General features: G+C 35.4%; 1 protein-coding gene across 1 annotated transcript in view; it reads right to left on the reverse strand.

Annotated features, from left to right (window-relative positions):
* The window catches only part of COL11A1 (collagen type XI alpha 1 chain), a 274,990-nt gene that overhangs the window by 35,357 nt on the left and 212,525 nt on the right, over positions 1-27,108 (reverse strand). Inside the window, exons 45-54 of the mRNA XM_060690063.2 lie at positions 26,235-26,288; positions 25,265-25,372; positions 18,988-19,041; positions 18,775-18,828; positions 18,615-18,668; positions 11,836-11,889; positions 10,591-10,698; positions 9,553-9,606; positions 8,879-8,932; positions 8,006-8,059 (exon numbers count right to left, since the gene is read on the reverse strand). Coding sequence (XP_060546046.2) covers positions 8,006-8,059; positions 8,879-8,932; positions 9,553-9,606; positions 10,591-10,698; positions 11,836-11,889; positions 18,615-18,668; positions 18,775-18,828; positions 18,988-19,041; positions 25,265-25,372; positions 26,235-26,288 — 648 coding nt within the window. The remainder of the gene's footprint in view (positions 1-8,005; positions 8,060-8,878; positions 8,933-9,552; positions 9,607-10,590; positions 10,699-11,835; positions 11,890-18,614; positions 18,669-18,774; positions 18,829-18,987; positions 19,042-25,264; positions 25,373-26,234; positions 26,289-27,108) is intronic.

The following is a 27,108-nucleotide window of genomic DNA, read 5'->3' on the forward strand; positions in this document are numbered from 1 at the left end:
GTTGCAGTGTCTTGCGGTCATGTGATCACTTTTTGCAACCTTCTGATAAGCAAAGTCAATGGGGAAGCCAGATTCACTTAACAGCCATGTTACTAACTTAACAACTGTAATGATTTGCTTAACAACTGTGTCAAGAAAGGTCGTAAAATGGGGCAAAATTCACTTAGCTACAGAAATTTTAGAGTCAATTGTAGTTATAAGTCGAGTACTATCTGTAATTGCAATCTTCATCTTTTGGCAATAGAGGTACAAGCTAGAGAATAACCTATACTGAAATGACTTCTTACCTTAAGAAGGGAAGAAGTAAGTTCCTACCTGTTTATCTCAAATATTGTAAATAAAATAAGTATATACAAAATACTGCAATAATTAGAGAGAAAGTCAGCAGTTCAACATGAAAAAAGCTCATTGAATGTAAATTTTGACTGGGTTTTGAAACACTTTAGCAATTTAATTTTTGGAAAGCTGTTCAAAGCAGTAATTATTGCTACCAAAGTATTGCAAAAAGTGGCAGTTTTCATTGGACTTTTCTAGACTGCTAGTTCCAGATATATTGGACCTGCAAGACTCAGAATTCCTCAACTGGGATAGCCAAAGTGTGAAAGTTACAGACCCAACAAATATAGATGGGAAGAGGAAAAGCATCTCTATGCTGCTATTTATCCGGATGATGAACTGTGTGATTGCATGGTCATTCCCAGAAGAGATGCAAAGAAGAAATCATTTTTGAATTGAAAACATGCTACGCAGTTTCAATGAATACCTTTTCTTGATTTTCCTAGCAAGACAAATGAAGTTATCTTTGGGGTTTTATTAAAATATTTATTACCAAGCAGATATACAGATGTTGTTAAAGGTGAATTTGAATGTTTTTTCTCCAGGCAGATAACTAGAGAACATAGCAAAATAGGAATGAAGACCAGCTCACATTTGTTTTCCTCTTTTTAAAAGTGAAATGGCTAAGGAACTTCCTTCCTTCCTTCCTTCCTTCCTTCCTTCCTTCCTTCCTTCCTTCCTTCCTTCCTTCCTTTAGTTGTCTCTTTATTGGTAATTTTGCCCTGAGAATACCACATACCCATGCTTTCGATACTGCATTGCATCTCAACTGTTTTTGAACTAAGGTTCAAAATAGCCATTCTCACCTATAAAGTCCTATCTGATATGGCATTTGGAATCTACAGAACCTCATTCTGCAATCATATCTAACTTCTCTGATACAGATGTCCCAGGAGAAACTGTTAGTTACACGCAGCTTTGATAAAGTGAGTGGAGTTGAGGCATACAAATGCTACTTCTTGGTAGCAGCTACTACAATTTAAATAGTCCCCTGATTGAAATCAGGCTAGCTTCCATCCAGATTTCATTTAGAATGGTATTCAAAACTGAGCTCTTTTGAAAACAATTTATGCGTTGGCAGGATGCCATCTACGGTAGGTTGAATGTAACATTGAGGTATACTTTGCTAGGCTTTGACTGTACCTTATTTTTTAAAATTCGTTTTACTGTAGATGTTTTGTGTAAACAGTATGTAAGATGATTCTCTGAATCTGAGAAAGAAGGGAGTGTTTACAAAACATGGCAGACAAGGAACTCATGGACATTTCAGCCTTACTTCTTAAGGGAGGCATCAGTCCATCTATTAGGGAATTTATGAGACAGAAGATCAGTCAGCTCACAGGGGTCTTAAAACTGATAAATGAGGGAATGGGGTATATTTATCTAGTTTCCACATTTTTGTAACCTTATCGGTGTTTTCCCTCTGGCATCAATGAAACTCTATATGAAACTTGCATTGCTGTAGGAGCTTGACAGTATCTTTTTTTAAAAAAAAATTACAATGGATTTTTAAATTTATTTTTAATTTATTCATATAGTGTGGATGTTTTATCCACCAACCACTGAGATTTGGGTATTCAATGTTCTTGGTCAGCACACATGTCTGACCAAGTATTTTGCAATGGCTGCAATTGAGTCAATCCCATGCCATGGACAAAAATTATGAGTGTTGAAGATTACTTGGAGGCAGTATCTGTGGCTTGCTGAAAGTGCCTAAAATTCAATTAGCTTCGTTGGCTTCTGAACATGGAATTGGCAATGAAGGCATTGGATGGGTTTTACTGACCATGAAAAAGTTACTTGAATTGATAAAGCATCGCTAAGTATTGCAAAGCTCCTTTGCTCACTGGCTCAAGAGTTCCCCTGACCTTAATCCCAAACGCTCCACAAAAACAATAAGAAACGTAGCTTTATAATGTCTTTAAAAAGAACAAGTAAATGTTGCATACTTCCTTTTATTGTCTTGGACTTGGATCTAATAAAAACATATTGGAAAAGAAATGTTTTGGCTTAACTGTAGCAAACTTGGTCATTGTTGAATCTACAAGTGAGTCTTATTCCAATTTTGCTGAAAAGACTACTAATGCCACTGTAATTGTTTCCAGCATTATAAATGTTCAGTAAATTGGTGGAACAAATAGATTATTGTGTAAAATAGATAAAACTAATTAAGCATGTCAGTTCACTCAAGCCTATTATATAGAACGGTTTATCTCATTTTGCTAAATAGATTACAGCTTACATTTAATGCTGCTGTATGTTTTTTTAAAAAAACTGTTAAAAATCAACTAATTGCCTGACAAATAAGGCTTAGATGTTCACATGCCTGCAGAGATTATTCAGGATGCTTATCTATTATTTCTTCAAAAAGACTAATGATAGTAGGATAACTGCAGGCCTATCAACTTTTAGGGTGTTCTTGAAGCATTATTTTCTGAAGACATTACTTTTTATTTGGCACTAAACTTTAATTCATCTTATATCATGAGCTGACTTTAGGATAAATTCCATTTAAAACAATGTGTTGTAAATTAATGTTGTCTAAACCGCACACTCATGTGTAGGGAAATACTTCCTTTTCCTTTCAGAATACTCCAAGCTGAACTGATTAAATTGTACCTCATTATACACAAAATGGTTTAAAGGGACAATGTCCTTCCTCCTGTTAGTTTCCAAACATCTCAAAATCTTCATAAAGTTGACTTCCTTGATTCTGGATCTATAGGCATCTGGTTGAAGCCACAGTGACATCATATGCAGCATAATGACATTACAGGTAGTTATTGACTTATGACTGATCGCTTAGAGACATTCAAAGTTCCAACAGACCCTCCAAAAGATACTTATGACCTGGTTCCAAAAACTTTCAATAATTGCCCCCCCACCTTGATGGTCACATGAATGCATTTTAGGCACTCAGCAATTGCATTTATGGCCATATGCAGGATTCTGTGATCACGTGATCATGATTTACAACATTTTGGCAAAAACAGTTTACTTCTGGTTTTCAGCAAAAGCACTCCATAGCGGCAAGGGGTTCGCTTCATAGCAGAGATTCACTTAACAACAGTGGTGATTTGCTTAACAACCACCACAGAAAAAGATTGTAAAATCAGGCTGGTCATGTGGGTGATCTGGTTTATGACCATCATGACTTATGATCATAGTAGAGAAGCTCCATTACAGTTGTAAGTCAAAGACTACCTGTATACAAATGACCCAAATAATGTAATTTACATTTAATGTATTTATATTACATTAGTCACCTTTTGACTGCAAATTAAGTTCAATATATATTCACATCATCTGCATGAAGACCTCAAAAAAACATTTGCCTCCTTACTCCCCTGGAGACAGCCAGGGATGCCTATCATTTTGAAACGTTAGTAGTAGTCTTCAAATGTTCTCCCAGATATAGTGAGAAGGAAGATCCTAATATTAAGTTTTTCCATGGTATATGACACTGCTATTGATACTACTTATCTGATTACCCAATGGCCTGACTTGTTCCTCTAATGAGAAGTGAGATTACATTGGCTATAAATATTAGAACATATTAGCAATGAGCAATACCATTAATTAATCAAGTTAGAAAAAAACCTGAATTTCCTTTATGGCAATTTCATCTTCTATGATTTGGGCACACACATTTTTTTTTGTATTATATTTTACATATAGTAGGCTCTGGGTAACTCAAAATATAAGAGCAAAACTTTAAAATACTATCAAACAACAAAGCATGTGACAATAAACTAAATGGTGAATCCAGTTTAAAACACACACAGTATACATTCAGCAAGAAGCTCCATTCATCCTTGCCAAAGCCTCAGAGGATAATGAATATAAATGATGAAAACAACTTTTGCAAATAAAGATATCACACAAGAATGAATCGCACATCTGGCAACCTGACATGCGTCAGGCATGGCAACTTATTATTTTACAATTCTAGTGCTCAGGTTACAAAGTCAACTCTTAACTTGTATAGTAAAACTATATACAATTATAGAACCTCTTTGTTCTTCACTTTGTGGCTGAAGGTGGAAGACATTTATTCGTTTCAATTTGGACAAGGATGTTATGATTTTTAATTGTAGAACAAGCCTAGTAATTAAAATAGAATCTAAACTTAATGTAATACCCTGACTCATTTTAAAGCTTTTAATTACAGCTTGTGCTTTGAAAAATCAGAAAACAATGGTAAATTAAGTGAATGTTTATTCTGCCTGCTTTTTTCACCTAAAAATTTGTGGCTTTCCTCAAGAGTTTTAGCACAAAGATAATACGCCTCTCTTAATGGCCCTTTAAAGTGTTCTCTTCTTGTATGCATTCTCCCTCTTATTGTTCTTGTAATTAATTAAGTTTTGTGCTCCATAGTAACAATTACCATGCATCCATGATCATTTTCCCACTAGCAATTTATAATGTCATCCAGCCATTGTTGTGGCAATATATCATTAAAGAAATCACGCTTTCTATTGTCGCAGCAATAGCTGTGTAATGCTTTAAATCACCAGTGCAGTAACATTTCCGTCTATATGAAACAACAAAGATTCACTTCAATGAAGTGGTGCAGGCTGTGGAAGCATCCTGATTTGTTTGCTGAAACAAGGAAGACAGCTGATTCACCTCCACAAAGCTGTTTCCCTGACCTTGAAACACCTAAGGCCAATACTATTGAACTATTGAAGCTTCTCTGCGCCTTCTCCAACAGCACTGTATGAAGAAGTGATTGCCTTCAGCCTTTGCTGAAATTGCCTAAATTGGAAGAGTTTTACGGTATACTGAGGGGAATCTGGATTAGGCTTTGCTCCTTTCTTTCCTTTTGGTTTTCTCCTGCAATGCTTGTTGAAAAGTCAATGGAGATTCTCAGTCAACCAGGTCATGGTAGTCTCAAGGGTGCTTTTTCAAAAGGCAACTGGACTTTCTTTGTTTTTGCTTGAAGACGTTCTCTTCTCATTCAGAAAGCTTCATCAGTTCATGAATGAGAAGTGAAACATCTTTAAGGAAAAACAAAGAAAGTCCAGCTACCTTTTGAAAAAGCACTTTTGAGCTTGTTGAAAAGGTTTCACTTATCTTTCTCCCATAGTTCCTCTAAGGAGAAGGCAGAGGAAAACACAAGCAAGTCAGACTGAAACAATATAATTAGGTTGTTAAAAGTTTTCTAAGTAAGATGACCACTGTTGCATTGTGAAGATGCTTCAAGGAGATCCCTTTGAAGTTTCATCAAAGCAAAGCTCTCTTTGATTTAAATGTAGGATATTACTTTCAGTGTGTACTGCCTCTGGCAATCTCAACACACACAAAAAGACAAAGCTGGTAGATAAAACATAAGAGGTCATGTATTATCACTTCTGGAGATAATAAAATATTGTGACATCTCAATGGTCTGGTTTGCATTAAGAATGTTGGTAAGAGACCTGGTAGTTTCTGGTATCTCACTACCTTTCAGAGGACCATAGTGTGGGAAATACGTACAAGCCATGAAGTGGTCAATACAGGGAATCAGCTACTCATTGACCATGGCAAAAATGATTGGGACAAATGTCTGTAGAGATTCTCAGTCATCCAGGTCATGGTTGTCCCAAAGGTGCCTTTTCAGGAGGAAACTGGACTTTCTTGTTTTTTTCTTTTGAAATCATTTCACTTCTCATCCAAGAAGTTTCTTCAGCTCTGACACGATCCCCACTATTCTTGGATGAGAAACGAAATGTTTTCAAAAGAAAAAAAAAACAAGAAAGTTCCGTTGCCTACAGAAAAAGCACCTTTGGGATAGGGACAAATGTCCCAGTAACATGCTTGGTGAGATTGACCTGCATTGTGTGCGATTAACATTTGGCATAATCAGGCATGCTCACGCATTATATAAAGAAGGCAGTTGCTGAAGGCACCAGCTAAGTTCATTTTCCTGCCAGGAGGTCTTTAAGCATCGCATGGTGCAGAAGTATGATAATTTATGATACAAACAAATGAAAACTATTCTCAATGTAGGAGAAAGAGACATCATTTATTAGATTTTAATTGTTACTCTGGGTTGGCAAAACACCAGAACCAAACAATGCTTTAAAAAAGAGAGCATGCCCTAATGTCATAACCTTGCTGATTAAAACTTGTTCCCCCACCCCCATTGTCTTATTAGAATTTTCCCTGTAGACAAATTAGTTAAAGTTTCTGTTGATTAATATACTAATTAAATGGATCAAGGCCTGTTGCCTTAATTGAAATGAATAACCATTCACTAAACAAGCAACTGCTCCCCCTTTTTTTTTGTATGAAAGATCTAGGAAAAAAAAAAAGATGGAGCAGGAAGAGCTAAATAATCATTAATTTACACTGGGGTCTCCTAAAATATAAAATTGGATTACTCTCCATCTATAATAGATTGAAACAAATTACTTTTCAAAGTATTGTTGATACTGTTCTAACATAGAATGATTGTTTATTATCACCCCTGCTGATGAACTTTAGCTACTGTGCAGTTACTATGATAGAGGCACCCAAAGAGGCTCTTCTCAGTACCTTTTCCCACTACGAATACCCAATTTTAGTAAGCACGCATGGAAACTACCCATTTTCAAAATTCACCATAAGGCTACATTCGTAGTAAATGTAAAGAAACAACACAAAGCAGCAGATAATTTAGTACCCCATAATCTGGGCCTTTGAAAGTATATCAAATATAAGACAGTTTTCCACAAAAATGCACCTAGTTCTAGATCAAGTTGATTTTCGTTACATTATGAATGCTAAGGGGAAGCTCTCCTGGCTAAATAAAACAACAGAACACCTGTTCATGAATTTGCTAATTGTGTTGCATTAATTTGCTATGATTGGTGGCATATAATGCCTATATATATTTCTTGGAACTGTATTGTGGGAGGAGGGAAAGAACACAGAATAGACTATATTTTGCCTAATAGACAAACAGATATAACTGTCAAGGCTATGCATTCCATATGCTGAACAAAGTTCAAAAGCTTTTCGGTTACAATTTGCCGTGTGTTTGACAATCTATCTGTTTTACATCTCTAGAATGCAAGAATATTGGGTGAAAACCTGTTGTAGGTAGGTTTTCTTTAGGAATTTACCCTTCTGCTTATTTCTTGTTCAGGTCACTTTTATGTGGTTTCATGATTCCCTTTTATATCTGCATCAAGCTACGTTGTCAAAAACAATGCTCAAAATATGTGTTTCATACATTTAAATTAGATTTGGATAGATTTAAATTGTCAAGTTGTTCAAAGAAGTGCAAAATGTGGCAAGATAGCGGAATAGCTGAATTATGTGTATAAATGTGAAAGTTGCCAGATTTTCAGATACACAAAATAATTCTTCTCCAGCACCTCTGCCTGTGTTGGGAGGAAATGTGGCGAAGTGTGAAATAAATTGTGCATGCTGTTACAAGTCAGATGAAATTTAGTATACTAAATGCATGGCAATCTGGCAGAAAGAAGAATCTTAGTAACAGATGGTGAAAGCTCTTAAAAGGGAAAAGGAGTTTCCCCACATATTAATGAGCCCTTGGGTCAATATGAACAATAGAATCTGTCTAGATTGTTCCATCTATCCATCTAAATTGATAGACTCCAAATCCATCCATGTTTAAACAAAAAATAACAATGACAATAATGAACAAAAAAAGAGTCATGTATAGAGAAATATGACTTACTCTCTTTCCAGGAGGGCCAGGGGGACCTGCTTCACCAGAAGGACCTGGTGGCCCCTGAAATGATAAAAAATATCCAAATTACCCATTTTCAAATGTGATTGCTAAAACATCCTGTGCAATGATTTTATGTATACATGCATATACACACACATACACTGGGCAACCAAAGCATGTGCCATCAGCTGATACTGGATAAGAAAACCAACAGTGTATACTAGGAAAATATAAGCACGTGGGCTTGATTTGTTCAGAAATATGAAAGATCTCCCATTTAGGAAACTATAGAAAGTTGTATTAACGGCAACTTCTTACTCAAATACTTACAGATAATCCTTGAGCTACAATCATTAGTTTAGTGACTGTGAAAGTCACGATGGTGCTGAAAAAAAGGGACATGCAACCAACCCTTGCACATATGACTGCCACAATATGTGATTTGCAACTGTCATATATATGTGCACCATCCTGGACTCACATGATCGCCATTTGTGACTTCCTGGCAGCTTCTTACAAGCAAAGTCAATGGAGGGAGCAGATTTGCTTAATGACTGTGACAAAAAAAGGTTGTAAAATTGGAAACGGTCATGTGATAACACACTTAATGACTGCAACACTTAGCGATAGAGGTTCCAGTCCCAATTTTGATTGTAAATTGAGAACTCCCTGTTTTTATCCATTTTCCCCGTGGATAAATAGGAAAAGTAAATAAATAGATAAGGATTGAATATGAATTGTTCCAGAGAGAGAAGCTTTCGGTCTTTTCCACACAATTCTGATGTGATTGGAATATAAGTGTTGTCATCTCAATTATTACAATACAATCAATTAATACAATGCAATCAACAGAATTATTCTCGCAAAGATATTACTTACAGGCTGGCCTGGATCGCCATCATCACCCTTTTCCCCTCCTGTGCCATCAGTTCCCTAGGGAGGTAGAAAGAGAAAGAAAGAAAAGAAAGAGGGTGAAAGAAAATAACACCCATCTAATTTATTTCCTGTTTGAATTGTTTGTTCTACTCAGAAAGAAGACTTTCTTTTTAAGAACTATGACAGACAGCAATATTAATTCAATACAATATCTTGTGTTTGACTAAATATCTCAGTGATACGTTTATTATCAAGAGAGTCTCTCATAGCAACTTCTGCTTCATGTTAGTTGTAAAACTGCAATGTTTTTATACTTGATAACTTTCTCAAAATCCAGTTCGACATAATAATCAGGATACTGTACTGCAACAAGGAGACCAAGATTCAATTTTCCACTAAGCCAATACAATCACAAGTTGATATCAAGAAAGTCTCCGTGCATCACTCACTGTACAGGTTGATATGAAAATAATATTTAGACAAGCGTTACACTGAATCCTGGAAAGGAGCTGAGGAAATAAACTTTCAATTTCAGTTCCACAAAGCTGTGTTTTGCTCAGAGCAAAGAGATGCAACAAAGTAAATTTCTCAGAATCGAAGACCGTATCCAATATCAACTGAAACCATTGAGAGTTTCACTTCACCTGGTAAAGCAGTTTTATTTTCAAAATACTTACAGCTGGACCAGGTTCTCCAGGAGGTCCAGGATCACCGGGAAACCCAACAGGGCCCTACAGAAATTAAAAACAAGGTAAAACTAATGAGTATCAAGAAAAAGTAATTGCAAATAAGATATTTTTATTGATATATAGGCTCTGAGAAGATACAGCCTCTAAAACAAAAATAGTTCATACGATGCTCACAAGATATTTTTGAATACAACTACCTTAAATCCAACAAGAATGTTAAGAAATTTAGGAAAATATTGTTGTGGCTCCGTTGCCTGAGCCTGGGCTATCGACGGATGCAGACTCTGAGAGTGAGGGGGAGGAGTTGGCAAGGCATCCCTCTCCAGGACCCTCCTCTCTGGCAATGCCTCCGGAGGACACCGAAGGCCAAACGATAGGCTCAGAGCCAAGCATGTCCCCACAGCCACAGGTGGACAGCGACGAGGAAAATAAGTGCTGGCTGGACCCTCGCCAGAGGCGCAGGGAGAAGCGTGCGCAGCAGAGGGGAAGACGTGCCAGAGATTAGCTGAGTCACTGGACCACACCCCACAGGCTATAAAAGGGAGTGTGGTGGCCATTCGGACTCTGTGACAGACAAAGCTAATCTCTGGCGAGGCACTTTGCACCTTCGGACACAACACCTATTTGCTGTGGATTTAATTACAAACTGGACTATTCAAACTGTGTGTATTTTTGTCTATGTTATCGGAGTAAAAGCTCTTGGCAGGCAGCCACAGAGTTGCTGCCAAGTTCCTTATCACTGACGTTGAGTGTTTGAAGAGTTTATTTAACCCTCGGCTGGCTGGTTGGGTGTGTGTGTGGTACGGGGACAGAACAAATATTTTTTATTTATCGATTTATTAAATTTCCATGCCACCCTTCTCACTGATACAGCAACTCTGTCTACAACAGATCTTCCTGACAGCACTCAGAATTGCTTTATAGAGAGTTGAGAAAATACAGTTAAGAAATGAAATAGGGCTCGGTTATACTTATTTTTAAATCTTAATATTTGGGGAGGGGGGGGGAATTAGTATCTTCACTCACTGGATTTCCCTTTGGACCATCATCACCTGGAGGTCCTTTAAGTCCAGGAGGTCCTGCTGCTCCAGGTGGCCCAGATTCACCTTTTTCACCTCTTTCGCCTTTTGGACCCTGCAAAAAATAAGAGTTTTTAATGGATAAATAGATTGCTTAAAACAAGTAGGGAGTAATCAAAAAATAATAATCTATAAAAATCTCAGTAATGTTGAAACAATATATTTTGAGCTGAGAAATGAAGAACACACTCCAAAATTTCCCAACAAAATCTGTTCGAAAAAGAAATTAATTTCTGGGGAGGTTTGAAAACGATCTGAAGTGCAAATGATTGTAAATTAATTGTATAATTCTTCATGATAAATCACTGAGTGAAAAGATTTTCTGAACGCACACAGTATGTAGAAGTATGATGCTAATATTTAGGAATCCTGTTTTATGATTAATGAAAACTGCTACTTCAAGAAGAATGGGATCATACGCAATAGGTCTCTCCCTTGAAGTTCTCTATAGTATGACTGTCACTGTGTTTAAAATGCTGATGGAACAAAAATTTAGAGATGTAGGTTAAATGTTAGACGTAGCAATAGCACTTAGACTTATATACCACTTCACAGTGCTTTACAGCCCTCTCTAAGTAGTTTACAGAGTTCGCATATTGCCCCCAACAATCTGGGTCCTCATTTTACTGACCTCGGAAGGATGGAAGGCTGAGTCAACCTTGAGCCGGTGAGATTTGAACTGCTGGCAGTCAGCAGAATTAGCCTGCAATACTGCATTCTAACCACTGCGGCACCCCGGCTCTAATTGAAAAGCCTGTCCAAATAACCGGAATAAGGGCATGGGCAAATAAGCCAAGATTATGATAGCAAATGAGTATAATGCCAGTTTTCAAGATCAATATTAAAAAAAAAGCTCAGAGATGATATGAGTCAGAAAAATTGGTGGGAAAGACAGACAGATATCACACAAATTGACCAACAGACCCTGCTCCTTGAAATTATCTTGAAATTAAAAAAAAATTTGCTTCAGATTTTTGCTATGTAGATCAAGTAGCAAATAGAACTCATTTCATCACTAAGAATCACTAATTTTAAAAGAAAACCTTTCCTGGTCCATTGAAAGTGTCATAATGAAATTATGTGTACATTTTGGCAGAAAGAAACAGAACATGTTACTATATGAAAGCACTATAGAGAACCTATAGTACAGTCACTTCTACAAAACCTACAGGAAGAAAAAGTATATACTTACAGTTGTGCCACCTTCTCCAGGAGGCCCAGGATTTCCAGCTTCTCCAGGCTCACCCTATGAATATTTAAAGGTAGAAGTAATACTATATAGTGACTCTTGTCTTTCTTACTTCCATTTAATTTAATATTTTGATTAAAATGTCCTTCTTGTTAAAAGACAAATACTACTCTATATATCATCTATTAATGAACTCCTCTTCAAACTTAAAAAAAAAAAACTTGAAGTAAATCCTTGAGAAATCAGGAAATGCTAATAGAAAATTATTTCAAAACATCTGGTTAGACATTATGTTAGGTATTCAGCCTAAGGAAAGACTAATAAATAAACATAGTGACAATAAATAAAATAACATGCTGACAGTTAACAAACTTTTCATTTCTGGTCTCAAAAGCAAACATAGCAGCATTTATTAGTGATAGCTCTTTATTAAACCAGAAGGCTTGTCTGGCATATATAAACAATCTGTGAAAAGGCAACATGTATACACCATTAAAGAAATGTTTAAGTTAATTTATTCATCTCTTGAGCCCATATTGAGAATTCCATGAAACCCCTATCAGAAATGAGGAGTAATCAGTGCGCTTCCCTTGGTTTCATATGGAACCGGCTCAATATTTTTGATCTTCCTTGGCAAGATTTCAGAAGTGTTTTGCCATTGTCTGCTTCCTAGGGTTAAAGGAGAGTGACTGGCCCAAGATGACATCTGCTGATTTATATTTAAAGGGGAACTCATGGTCTCATGGTCTCCTGATGGCTTAACCACCATAACAAACTATCTCATTCTCTCTTTATAGAAAGACAATCATATATAGAAACTCTAATATAAAGTATATGTCAGTATCTGGCATACTGCCTATGGAACGTCATTCTATAGAAATGTCTGTGTTATCTTCTGCGTTCCCACACAAGGACATTGGTTTATAGAATTGACCGATGTCATGGAACATAGTGGAATAAGCAGTCAATTATAATATGGAATATACTGAAAGAATCCGAAGGCTGTAGTTCCATTCCCCTGGAATAGCATCCCAAATACCAAAGGATATATTGAATTTCCTGTTCCAAAATCAGAAAGAGTATATAGGATTCTCCTGCCTTGTCCCTTTAAATGATTTCTGAGAACTTTGAGTTCAGGAAAGCAAACAACAACAACAACAGTGGAATGTCAAGGTCTTACAAGGCTAGTGAAACAGTTACATCTCAGATTGGATATGAAAGTGGAATTAGTTCCATATGAAGAGTGCAAGACTAGTAATTGGATCAAGATTTGAAACACCATGCTTATTATTTCTACATTGTATACATATAATTAATATGTTATAATTAGAATCAGGTCATTGAGAGATAAAGCCTAATATTCTCCCTTTTGATTAGCAGGCTGAAGTATTTTTTTAAAAAAATCTTCCTTCTGGAATTCCTTTTAATTGAAGATGCCAAGACAGAAACTTTAATCAATGTATTCAAAGCATAACTTTTTTTTTTTTTTAAGAAAGCTATGGGCACTTTTCTGAAAAATGTCCTTTTAAGAAAACTAGGCTTCCCTCCCTAAGCCTAGCTCCATTAGATCATATTTGAATCAAGTGCATCCACACTGTCAACTTCCAGTCCATTTCACAATATTTTAAAGCCTGTACTTTTTTTGGGGGGGGGGTTGGTTTTTAAGTGCTTAATGCACATGTATAATATTGGTTGTTCATAGGTGTAACCTATTCTGAGAAAGACAGAAAGCATTAAAGATTCAGCATGACACTCGAGTTTTTACAGCAGCTATCTTTGGCCTATATGATTGCATGAATAACAAAAGGAAAGAACAATCTCGTTAAACCTGCATGGCATTAACTAGAGCAAAAAAACCTTTGGATTTGAATGACTTTTAAAAAGAGGTGTACATTATAATTTCCATGAGAATCACTATGGATTATTGTAAAGTTTTGTGGTACTTCTCAATGTTTTATCAACATCTTTAAGAACATGTATTATAAATCTAGCTGTTATGTACAAGCGGAATCTGGCAACACAGCCTTCTTTAACATCAGTACAGGAGTAAGACAGAGATGTATACTATCACTATTCTTGTTTCTCCTCTCCATGGACTTCGTTTTTCAGAGAGCAATGGATAACCCTAGCTTTGGCATCCCATGGGCAACAACCTATCTAACAGATTTAGATGGTGCAGACGACATCGTATTGCTTGGTGAAACAAGAAGGTACTTGCAATAAATGCAAGTTTAGATAATGAGGCCAACAAGATTGGCTTGAGTATAAATTTTGAGAAGACCAAGTTTATGCAAGTCGGATGTGCTCAGGACAATATGCCTATAACAGTCTGTGGCCAGGCTATAGAACATGTCCAACAATTTATGTATCTTGGTAACATTATGTCTATGAATGGAGGACATTCATCATCGAATTGGAATGGCAGCGGCCGTGTTTCAACGCAAAAATCAGATTTAGAACATTTATTGAGAACTGTGATTGAATGTCAAATGTGGTTTGTTGGCCATATCTTAGATAAAGGTAAAGGTTCCTTTCACACATATGTGCTAGTCGTTCCTGACTCTAGGGGGCGGTGCTCATCTCTGTTTCAAAGCTGAAAAGCCAGCGCTGTTCGAAGATGTCTCCATGGTCATGTGGCCAGCATGACTAAACGCCAAAGGCTCATGGAACGCTGTTACCTTCCCATCAAAGGTGGTCCCTATTTTTCTACTTGCATTTTTTACGTGCTTTCAAACTGCTAGGTTGGCAGAAGCTGGGACAAGTAATGGGAGCTCACCCCGTTACGTGGCACTAGGGATTCGAACCACTGAACTGCCAACCTTTCAACTGACAATCTCAGTGTCTTAGCCACTGAGCCACCACGTCCCTTGACCATGTCTTGCATATGCCTAAAAACTAGCATCCAAAAATTGCTCTACGTTGGATACCTTCAGGAGGAATGTCTATGGAGATTCTCAGTCATCTAGGTCATGGTTGTCCCAAAGGTGCTTTTTCAAGAGGCAACTGTGGGGGCAATAAGCTGACTTTGTATAAATATACAAAAGTATGAAGGCTATTGCTTAACGCACTATAAGCCGTCCTGAGTCTCTGGAGAAGAGCGGCATATAAATCAAATTAAAACAAAAACAAAAACTGGACTTTCTGGTTTTTCTTGAAAAAGCATCTTTGGGACTTGAGGGGGAAAAGGAAAAATGAAGCCAGTCTCAGAAAACTTGGCATCAAATACTTAAGGAAGATTTTAAGATTATTAATGTCCCTTGGGACAATGCAGAAGATGCTGCAAATGATAGAAACCACTGGAAAACTCTTGATGCCCAATTTGCTCTGCACAGGACACATTGATGATGATAGCTCCTTCTTGTGTCGTTTTTAAAATGTGATCAAGTGCTGCTTTGCATTTGGCAGCAAGTATACCAAAATGTTTTTTTTTTCTTCTATTTACATTGGACCATGAATTGCAATCTCTGGGATGATGAATATACCATGAGAGAAATTTTACTGTAAAACAAGAGATGTTACTACAATTGCAGCATGGAAGGAGACAAAGAAATTGAAAATTGCTGAATGATTTTATGGTGCGAGGAATATTCCTGGAAAGTTGAACATGTTTCAAACCTTGAATTTTGTAGTAGTTTAGGTACCCACCACCCAAATATTTGCATAGCTTCTAAAACTAGAAAGGCTGATTCAAATATAAAGAGGATAATTTGTATATGTCCATTTCCTTTGACACAATGCTAACAAGAAAGATTTTGTTTGACGGGAATCTAGGAAAAGGAAGATAAAGTGATGTGCGTTGTAGAATCAATATCTTGCAATGGATGTCAACATTAGAGCAACAGAGCATTAAAAATAGATTGAAATGGGAAAGGTAAAATCTTTACTTACTTATTCTATAGTCTTCTTAAAAATGAAGAACAATGGCACCCACATTAAATAGCTGGTCCTTCTTCTGTGTTCTTTTGAACACAGAAGAAAAGGCCTGGAGCCTTTTGTCTCCATTTCTGGCAATGATTAAATCATGATCCCTTATTTGTATGACCTGCACCTTTGGTCAGTGTTATTGCACAATGGAAGATCTGAACTGGAGGGTAAAGAGTTAGATAGTGCTTCAAAAAGAATACAGGAAGAATTTATTTGATGCAAAATTTCAGACATGAAAAGAAAGGGAAGATCAAGGACTTCAACTCAGGCCAAGAAGACAAAGACGAGTTGCCCCCGGAGATACGGCGGATCCCGGATCTGCACACTTTCCGTCGTGCCTTAAAGACATTTTTGTTTCATCAAGCTGGGCTGACCTGACCATATTTTTTAAATTGTTTTGATTTTAAATTGCTAAATTATGGGTTTTTTAATATGGGGGTGTTTTAACTGTGGGCCAAATTAATTTAATTGGTTTTTAATATTGTTTTATATTTTTGTATTTGCTGTATTTTATCTGCTGGCTGTTCACCGCCCCAAGTCCTTCGGGAGAAGGGCGGTATACAAAATAAATAAATAAATAAATAAATAAATAAATAAATAAATAAATAAATAAATAAATAAATAAATAAACAAATAAACAAATTAATAATAATAATAATAATAATAATAATAATAATAATAATAATAATAAGAAGAAGAAGAAGAAGAAGAAGAAGAAGAAGAAGACGAAGGAGAAGGAGAAGGAGAAGGAGAAGGAGAAGGAGAAGGAGAAGGAGAAGGAGAAGGAGAAGGAGAAGAAGACAGTTTGGAAATCTTCTCAAGGACCTACCAGAAATCTTGTTTATGAGTTTAAAAAACAGAGGAAAAAATGATTTCATTTTTAGGTATTAATTATTACTCTATAACTATAGCATGTTATTTTCAGTCATGTACAATGACATAACATTAAGTGAAGTTATATTAGTCTAAGAAATATCTATACGTCAATATTTCATATACAACAATTTCAATTTACAATGGCACTGAAAAAAGTGACTTTCAAATGGTCCTTGCACTTACAATTGTTTCCACATCCTCACAGTCACATGATCAATATTTGAAAACTGGCATGTATTTATGATGTCTGCAGTGTTCTGGAGGGTCACATGATCACTTGCAACCTTCCCAGTGGGTTTTTGACAAGCAAAGTCAATGGGGAAAGCTACATTAGCTTACAACTGCAGCAAAAAAATTTTTTGTAAAAGATGGTGTATCTTACTTAATGGCAACACTTAGCAATGGAAGTTCCACTCCCAATTGTGCCATTAGTCAATGATTGCCTGTACTGTAATGTTTCTATAATACAAAATTTTAGCCCATATTTGATTATATAGTATTCTTTTCAACTTGACATCCTGTCGATATGTTGATTTTATAAGTCACAATATTCTTAACCAACTTTAAAAAGCCATATGGCTAGGAATTTAGCAATTATAATCCAAATTCACCTCCATAATACCAGGATCATGGGACTGATATGGTCAGTCCTTCTGAATACATAGAGGTAGATACAGAAAGAGGTGTAATTTCCCTTAGATTCTATAAACTTGAAATATACAATTTCAGTTTCCAAGGTCCCAATTCTTGAGTGGAAATGTTTAAAATACAAATAAAGGGAATCATAATGTAACTGTTCCCATATTTTCTTTTTTCTTTTTTTAATGTTTACGTTATATTTTTAAAAAATTGAGGAGGGAGGTATCTTTACAGTTAAAAATATGGGAAAGAAAGATTCAAATCTATCTTTTGTAGATTCTGAATTTGACAAATTCAAATCTTAGACATGTTTTAGATTAGATTATATCTGCTGCTACAGTTTACTAGTTAATAGCCCTATTCTTCTAATTTATTCTGACAATGGCAATTCCACACAATAAGGTTAGGGTTAGGGTTACAGTTATATATATATTCAATTTGTTTTTAAGAGAAACAATTTTTCATTAAAAAAAATAATTCTTTACATCCCCAACAAGATTACAAAGAATTTTAAATAATAATTTAACAAGAATAACTATAGTTTTGACACTGTTGCACCCACTGTACTTCCTTGGGATTTTATAGATAAAAAGGCAGTAATAATAATGTGACACCTGCCACATAACCAGCCAGATTTAACAATTATCAATAAGAAAGGGGAAAAAAGTCTGGATAATGGACAGGGAGGACCCGGAATAGAAGAGAAACAATTGGGGGGAAAAATCACAAAATGCCAAAATCTATAAATAGGAGTAGAATAACTATGAAAAAGAAAGCAAAGAGAGTACCAACAGAAATGGGTGCTTTGGGTGCAATTCCAAAACATTTGGAACACCACTTGAATACCATTGTCATTGACAAAATCACCACCAATCAATTGCAACAACTTACATCCATTGATGGTACCTTTAACATCATGAAACAAAGAACATCTGCCTATGCCAGGTCCTTGGAAAGGTCTCCAAGGTGGACAAAAATGTTGACTCCAACCTAAACATCTGTCTGACTCAACAAAACATCTGTCAGGTTCAACAAAATGTTGAATCCAACCTAAACATCTGTGTAACAATAATAATATATTTGTCACAAACATCTAATGCACGCAGCAAAACAAACCCTAGTCTATGGACACTTATGAAACAAGATATTTATTAGATGCAATTTTACACATATGCCCTAAAATGTAACCATCACTAAATTCAAAAGTAGATATTTAGGATAATGTATTTTTGTTGACAGGAATTTATGGACACTACAGTCCAATCTCTCAACAGAACATCAGAGGGATATTTCCTATTCCATAAGCTATAACATGATTAAAAGCATTCACTGTAGTTTCTTACCTTCTGACCAACTCCTCCAACAGAGCCAGCTGAACCTGATGGACCTTGAGGACCCTTGGATGAGAAGAATATTTAAGGTGAGACATATGTTAACTATGCCTTAAACTACATACATGTATATACATGTGTAAACATCATCAGATGTTCATGTATTTCTTACATCTGATCCGCTTGGACCTTGAGGGCCTCTAGGGCCAGGGGGACCTGGAGGACCCTGCAAGAGAGAAAACACAAACAAAATTACAAAATTATAAGTCTGGTCCAAAGGACAAGAGGAAATGGGAAAAGTAAGTTTAACTTGCTCCTTATTTTGAACAATCTTTGGTGAATCAACTTTATGGGGACGTTTAGAGGAGAAAGAACAATATCTTACCATTGGACCAACATCGCCATTTTCACCTTTTTCACCTGGGGGCCCAGGAAGACCCTAGTGATAAGAAACAGCAATAGAAATGCATAGTATTAATTATAGAATAGTTCAAATAATGGCACATGGCAGAAAATATTTTCTAACCTAACATTTGAGGAATCTAGATTCCCTTAGCGTTTTTTACTTTCAAAGTTCTAAAGTGAATGCATAAAATCATTTTGTAGTGTGGATGAATTGCATTTTTATCTCGTTTTATTCATTTTACTAACTGAATTTGCACAGCCGATTCCTGAGAATGGTTCCTGAAGAACTTCCAACAAATGCCACAAGTTAAAACATAAAACACAAAATGAAATTATTCTAAAATGCAATTCAAGCACAGTTGCTTAAAGATGATCTCCATGATAAAAGATATATTATTTAAAAGGCTCAGATAAAGAATGTTTTTTCTGGCACTGAAATGTATGGTAGCCTGGCAAGCAGTTTCTTAAGTGAAGTACAACTATTGAAAAGTGCACCTATCCTGATCCTTATCCCATCAGGATAAGCATCAGGATTTAATTTAATTTAATAGGAGCAAACTGCTTAATTTGAAGCAGTCTGGATATTTCTGCAAATTTTATTATTAGATTTTTATCCAACCTTTATTACTTTATAAGTAACTGAAGGTGGTGAACATTCATAATGCTCCTTCCTCCTCCTTTTGTTCCCTACAACAGCCCTATGATGTGGGTTGGACTGAGAGAGACTGACTGACCAAAGTCACCTTCCCAGCTTCCTTAGCTTTCCTGACTAAGGCAGAACTAGAACCCACAGCCTCCTGGTATCTAGGCCAGCATCTTAACCACTATACCAAGATGGCTATGTACTTGTATTTGAGAGCAAAACAAATACTTTTCAGAAAATGGGAACAGTATACTCAATCCAGATGCCAAAGTCATAAATCATAATTTTACATTTTGACTTTAAAATCTGCCAAAGCACTTATATAGCAATCGTATATTCTGATTTCAATAATGTCAAACTTTTGTTGAATCTAATATTTAAGGTATCTGTTATGCGAAAAACTCACCTTAATGGCTCAAGTTATATGTGACATGCTGCCTATATATTTTTCCATTTCTAAAATAATGTCCTTATCCTCCTACACATACAAAATCTTTTTATATCAAGCAATAAAACATTCATCTTTCAAATATGATAATTATAGCTTTCAGTAACATCATTAATGATCAAAGAATATCTCTCTTTTGCTTTCTATAATGCTCAAAAAAATTTAAATATAAATTTATTCTACCTTGTTTCTACATTTAATTTAGTATTGCCTTCAAGCAGAGATAAATTCTGGCACAATTCCCTTAATGTTTTTTGCAAGGAATATTTTATATTCCTAAAATATAAGTATATTTTTCAAAAACCGAAAAACAGCACTGAAAATAAATGGGAAAAGTACAGAAACAAAAGGATAATTGCTTCCAGTTTTGGCATAGGTAAGAAACTGCAAATTATGTTGATTAGTATTAATAAGGCAAATTCAAGTTGTTCCCACTCGTGCTAAATATGCAAGAAGAAAAGGTTATATAACAATGGCTTTTTATAAGCCATTTTTAGTCTAATATATATGAAACAAACTTTCTTTTGCTGTTGTATCATTTGCCCAGCTCATTCCAATTATTTGGAAGTTGAATAGACTTTGCAGCATTTAAACAAAGAAACTATAAGGAATGGTAATATGCATAATGAAATATATTCATTGATTGTGAATAATGAAGAATTGTAGAGTCAATAAAAGCTTGACTTATTACCAGTATCTAAAGATAATTTAATGGCAGGTGTTATTAATTATTTAAAGACACAGTAAATAGATGTTGATCACTGGATGCATAGCACTGAGTTCTGACATTCATGAGCTATGTTGCTCTTGAATTCATTCAGAACTTCAGATTATTTGAACACTCAATCACTTGGGAGAAGCTGTCTTTCTTTTCCATTGACTGCAAGATTTATTGTTGTAGTCTTATTCGAACAGTCTCTCGATGTGCACTAAATGCATGTAACAGAGCTTTATAATGGAATGTTTTTCAGACTGATGCTTCAAGAATCAGGTTCAAATTGTTCATGTTAGGCCCAAGTGCTAAAGTCAATAGAATCTATTCTCTTTTCCTATTTAAAAGACAAATTGGGCTTGAACTGAAAGAATATGCTTAGAAAGGAAAACAGGAAAGTCCTGGTTCACTAGGATATTGGACAGGTTTATGCTCTAAGTTTTAGGTTGAAATTGTAGCAGATTTCTAATGAAATAGTCAACAGAAAACTGGATCATGAAGCATAATATATGTTGCACCCACCCATCTCAAATATATGTCCTCCACGTATGTTAAAATTATAACTCTCAGAATACTAAACCAGCATGAATTTTAGAAGGATACCAGGCTGGAGAAGCCTGTTATACATTTTACACAAACTCTCCTGTATTCCAACACTGTGGGTCATTCTTTTTTTTTACAGATTGAATGTGTAATGTTGGCAAATCATGCAAAATGTAGAATCTTGTTTTATGCAAAAAGTATCCACTGAATTAACTATTAAAACCAATAGAAGTTTGGAGACCACTTAAATGGGCACATCATCTCACCTATAATATCATTCTTCAAAATTACTATAGATAAAACCTTAAGTTCTTAATGAATAAATATTGCTGGTAGAACGCTGAGACATTCACTAACTAAAAGCCTTGACTGCAGTTTACAAAACTGAAGGGGAAAAAAATCAATCTCCACATTCAAAATAGTGTGTGAGTCACAGTTCATCTTCATACCAAAAAGTGTGGGTGATGGACTCTTAGGGTTCCTACTGAAATAAACAGATACAATTGGTCTGAAGGATAATAATTTCATGTAACTAAATATAGAACTAATATGTAGTTACTGATTTATGTGGCAGATATTAGATTTATCTATATACTGTCTTCTACCAAAATAAATCTGGGAGTTTTACCATCTAAAATAATAGAGTATGTTATACACCATCTGGCACAGCAGACTTACATATGCAAGTACTATTTTAGAATCATGATTACATGGTGTGTGGCGTGGTCCAGATATGATGCAAGGATCCAAAGATTACTTGTTTATTTGAGCGCTCCAAGTTTCGTTGAGAGTTGCACAACATAAAAGTTTCATAAATTATTATTATTATTTAGTATTTAATCTTCAATTCAATTCACAGTCTGAGACTGGTAAAAACTTAACAGTTCAAGTCCTAATCAAGACCCTAAGAGCTGTTAAGGTAACATCTGAATATATAGGCAGTTTTTTTGCAAAAATATTCAGATCTGATAAAGATCTGCAAAAATATTCAGATCTGATAAATTCAGGGATCTAGGCAACCCTTTGGTATAGGTCCAATAGCTTCTATTACTATTGGTACAACCATTGATTTCTCCCTCCAAAACTGCTGAAATTCAATTTGCTGCTGCTGCTGCTGCTGTTGTTATTGTTATTGTTATTAAACAAGATTGAAACTTGCCTAGTTCTGCTCACTATCAGTTCTAGCCTCTAATGTGCATTGTAACTTCCAAATACATTAAATATATCAATAAACATTACTTGATGATGTTTGGCAAATTACCATTATTGTATTCTACAATTGTTATACAGATAGTCCTCCACTCACAACCACAATTGAGCCCAAAATTTCCATGGCTTCACGAGACAGTAGTTAAGTGAGTTCTATTTTGATTTTTTGCCACAGTTTTAAGCGAATCACTGCGTTTGTTAGTGAATCATATGGTTTTTAAGCAAATCTGGTTTCTCCAATGGCTTTGCTTGTTGGAAGCCAGCTGGGAAGATTACAAATGGTGAGCACATGACTCTGTATGTCACGTCTGCAAATAGTAATTAATGATAAATACTTTCCAGTAGACAAGTGCCCAAATTTTGATCACATGACCATGGGGATGATGTTACAATGGATCTAAGTGTAAAAACCGGTCATAGATCACTTATTTCAGTGCTGTTGTGACCTCAAACAGTCACTAAATGAATGGTTGTAAATCAAGGACTACCTGTAAAAAGAAATGTACACTGTCCAGAGCTACTTATACGAAGGGCATGATATAAGTATAAATAAAAGTGCATACTTGATTTTCCTATAGATATTTCTGGGGGAGGAAGAAACCGGGAGGTGTGTATACATTGAATTTTAAAGCATTAAATATCTCAGGAAAGAAAAGTTACACAGATGTCCTAAGAATTAGGACAATTGTGGTCACAATGCTTAGAATGAATCATTACCTACAAATTACTTGCTTGCAGATGTGACTGTGGAAAAAGTAAAGAGCTTCCTGTTGAAGATGCTAAATCTCATCAATTACTATTTGCTGACATGACATGCACTAACAACCAATCTAGCAGTTTGTTATTAAGATTTATTGAGCCATAAACCTGTCTATTGTATCTCAAACTTAGGTCCTCAATTAATGTGAAAGTTTAATTTTTCAGTCTGTCAATAGTACCATTACAATTATGGGAGAATAGATGTGTCTAAGGTTAAGTATGCTAATTATTTTCGAATTTGTTCTCAAGCACAGTCTTGATATGCTCACACTTAAATATCCCCACTGTCAAAACCTCTCTCCTAATTTATGTTCCGAAGAATTTGATGCTGACATGCAGTTTTTAAAATTTGCCTTTTCTTTAAATCAATTTATTATTGTTGTTCATTTTTATTTTCTTTCTGTAAGAGGTTGAAGAGGTGATTTAAGAATATTTAATACTGTAAGTGTTTGAATTGTTTTATTTTTTGTTTTTAGGTAACATCTATGGTCTTTTATAATGTGCTTTGGGAGTAATGGTTTCATTACACACCTTGGAAACCTTAATTCTATCTGATCAGTTGTACTTATATCAGCTATTACAACTATAAAATCCTTTAGATGTAAGAAGCTTGTACGTCCCTATGGGTAGGAAGTTTTGCTGAAGGTTCTGATGAGTTTTCCTATTATTTTTTAGAATGAGAGATTGCACAATAAAAGATGTAGAAAGAGGGACATCACATTTTATCAGACGAACAGCTAACAAGGTTCAGATATTTCAGGGAAAGATTTTAAAACAGCGATTTATTTACAAAAAGCTTAAGACAGAATCAGTTGCAGTATTTACCACAGGCTTACTACTGAGATTGGAAGAAACTCTGCTATTAAATGGTAACGCTTTAAAATAATGATTTGTATTATTGAAACCTTTTCTAGTATGTATGATTGCAAACGTATCAGACAATGTGATGATAATTTGGATATATCAAGTAAAATTTGACATCAAGGAATATTCTTCATAACAAAAAGAAAGATGCTATATGTCCTACATGATTTTTCTTGTTACTATGCATTCTGTGCGAACTCTTGATTGCTCAGTGGCCCTTTATTAGCACAATTGTGAATACTGGTACAAGAAATTATTACAAAGGAAAATGAGATTGAAAGAAACATTTTCAGCATTTGTTTAAAACTCAGATTAATGAGTAGCTACCCTTCACACAACCACCAGTAAATTAAATTTACATAAAGTATATAACACTTACAATGCAGACAGAATTTGCACTGTATTTCCATTGTGGAGCAGCTAAAAATGCTAAATTCATCAGCCACTTTACTAAAATAGCAATTTCATTATCATGCAACTTTTAAATTGTTGCATTTTTTTAAAAAAAAATATTTAATGTTTTAAAAACATGTTTCCTTTCTTATCCAAAACATTTTAATACTTATTCTTAAATAGAAAAGTGTTCCAGATGTTGCACTGAACTGAATCAATTTTACACTGGAACGTATTTTACTTTGTAAAGTAGGCAGCAGATTGACTCATTAATTCCCTTCTGGAGCTTTGAAATGAAACAGCTGTGCCTGCAGAAAAAATCCTGGGAAAGCCCTTGAATGATGAGGATTGCTTTTGTCTCCAATTTTTTTTGTGGACATCCTGATGAGAGATCCAGTGTTTTGGGATGGCTTACCATCCCTTCCACACCTGTAATGAATTTTGTAGTGGAGGATAATTATGATCCAAAACTTGCCTTTAAAGAACTCAGCTTTAGTGTTTCTGCTTTAGTGTTTCATCTGCAATTCTAACAACTTTAGAATGGTGATTTAAGGATTTATTTGTTGTCACTGTCAGTACTCTGTATTGTTTATTATGTAAAATAGCCTCTATTGTTCAATAGGCTCACTTTACAATAGATGAAAAAAAAAAAAGATGTGCAGGAAGGATAATACAATAAAATATACCTGAAGGCCAATAGGTCCTGGAGGACCAGGAAAGCCACGTGCACCTTCATCTCCTTTCTGTCCAAACATCCCTTGTTGTCCTCTTGGACCAGGCTCCCCATCACCTCCCTGTAAATTGAAATAGGTTTAACTGACTCAAAATGTAAAGTATGTCCCAACAATTTCATCTCCATTAGTTGTATAAAAAATACAGATCTAGAAAATGGGGGAGAACTCCCTCCCCAGATTCTGAACCCAACTCTGTGAGCTACAGAAACATCTCATTGACTTCAATTGTGCTGAGGCAGCTTAATCATGTACAAGATTGCTCCCTTTACCTCATTTCTTGCAAATGATTCCATAAATTCAACCCTGGGAAACAGACATTCTAAAAGAGTAAATAGTGAGGGGGTTTGGATGCTTGTCACAGAAATATCAAAAGTACCATTTATTAGCCAAGATCTATTTGTCTTGCTCAGGGGGAAAAAAAGCTAAATACGTGGATAATGGTGCTGTCTTTCACAGTTATCTGAAATCATTACAGAATTTTCTTGGTTAGATATTACCCTGGAAAAGTCCTAAGGGATGCAATCCATAATAGACATGTGGCTGATTCACAAAGACAGATTTTTAAATGAATGCAAAATTAAGCAATGGGTTATGTACAGTACATGGAACACCTGTACAATATGTAAAGCCATTGAAAAGGATGCTTTTGTGCTCAATGAAGAACCTGTGCCAAAAACGTGTTTTTCTTTTGCGTTGTCATACTAATGAACAAAGGAAGCAGAATGGCATTGATTTAAAGCTTATATTAACCTTGCAGGTATGTAGTCATAGAGTCCTGGATTTTTATTTTTATTTTAAGAAAATCCAGGTTTTAAGATGTGTAAATCATTTCTAAACCTTTTCAATGAACAGTGAGATTTTTTTTTAAATAGAAAAAGTTCTGAAGAATTCATTTGCAATTTGTAACAAACAGGAAACTTACAGCAATTCCAGGAGCACCAATAGGACCCTGAAGACCAGGTGGTCCTGAAGGTCCCTGGATAAAAAAAACATTATTACATTATTCAAATATACAACTTACATTATTCAAATATAACATGCATTACCATCTTTCTTTGAAGAGATGGAGCTTAAGGTTTATTACTTTCATTGAAGCAGACCAATGTTCTGAGATTGCTTTTTTTTTTTTTTTGCATCTTCTCAATGCATCAGTCTTGCTTTTTTAATAAACAGGTTTTAGTATTCTAGCTTTTTAATTTACTCATTCATTTGCACCCTTTCTCTTCAGCTGAAAGGGCAGAGATGTTTGCAGACAGCAAGCACAATCTTCTTCTTCTCAGATTTAAAGTATCAAATAAATTACACAAGAAGAAGGAAAGAGGAAAGCAAATTCAACAGCTTAAGTTAAAGTTCAATAGGAAGAGTTAATGCAACCAGCTGGAAAGAAAGGGAGGGAAGGAACTGAAAAGAACTAGTCTTTCAACAAGGACCGCTCTTTCCATATAGTCCATAATGTAGACCACGGATGTCAAACTTGCTGCGTCATATTGCTGTCATGTGACGTTTTGCAACGTTTTTCCCATCCACAGAGCTGGGGTGGGCATGGCCTGCACGTGACGCATCGGGCCTGTGGGCCACCAGTGTGACACCTCTGATGTAGACTGACAGAAAGGGAATGATGACATCTTCCCCTAACCTTTGAAATATTGGGCCAGAAATTAACTTAAAGCTCTTCATCTTGTTATAGGTAAAGGGCATTATCACTAGTACTTGATATCAAATAGTCAAGCTTGAATAAATAAAATGGAATTTTAAATGACAATAATTACTACTGTCATTTAAATAGTAAATTTGAT

The sequence above is a fragment of the Pantherophis guttatus genome, chromosome 3 (assembly GCF_059756535.1).
Source record: "Pantherophis guttatus breed Tessera chromosome 3, ASM5975653v1, whole genome shotgun sequence".
Lineage (NCBI taxonomy): Eukaryota > Metazoa > Chordata > Lepidosauria > Squamata > Colubridae > Pantherophis > Pantherophis guttatus.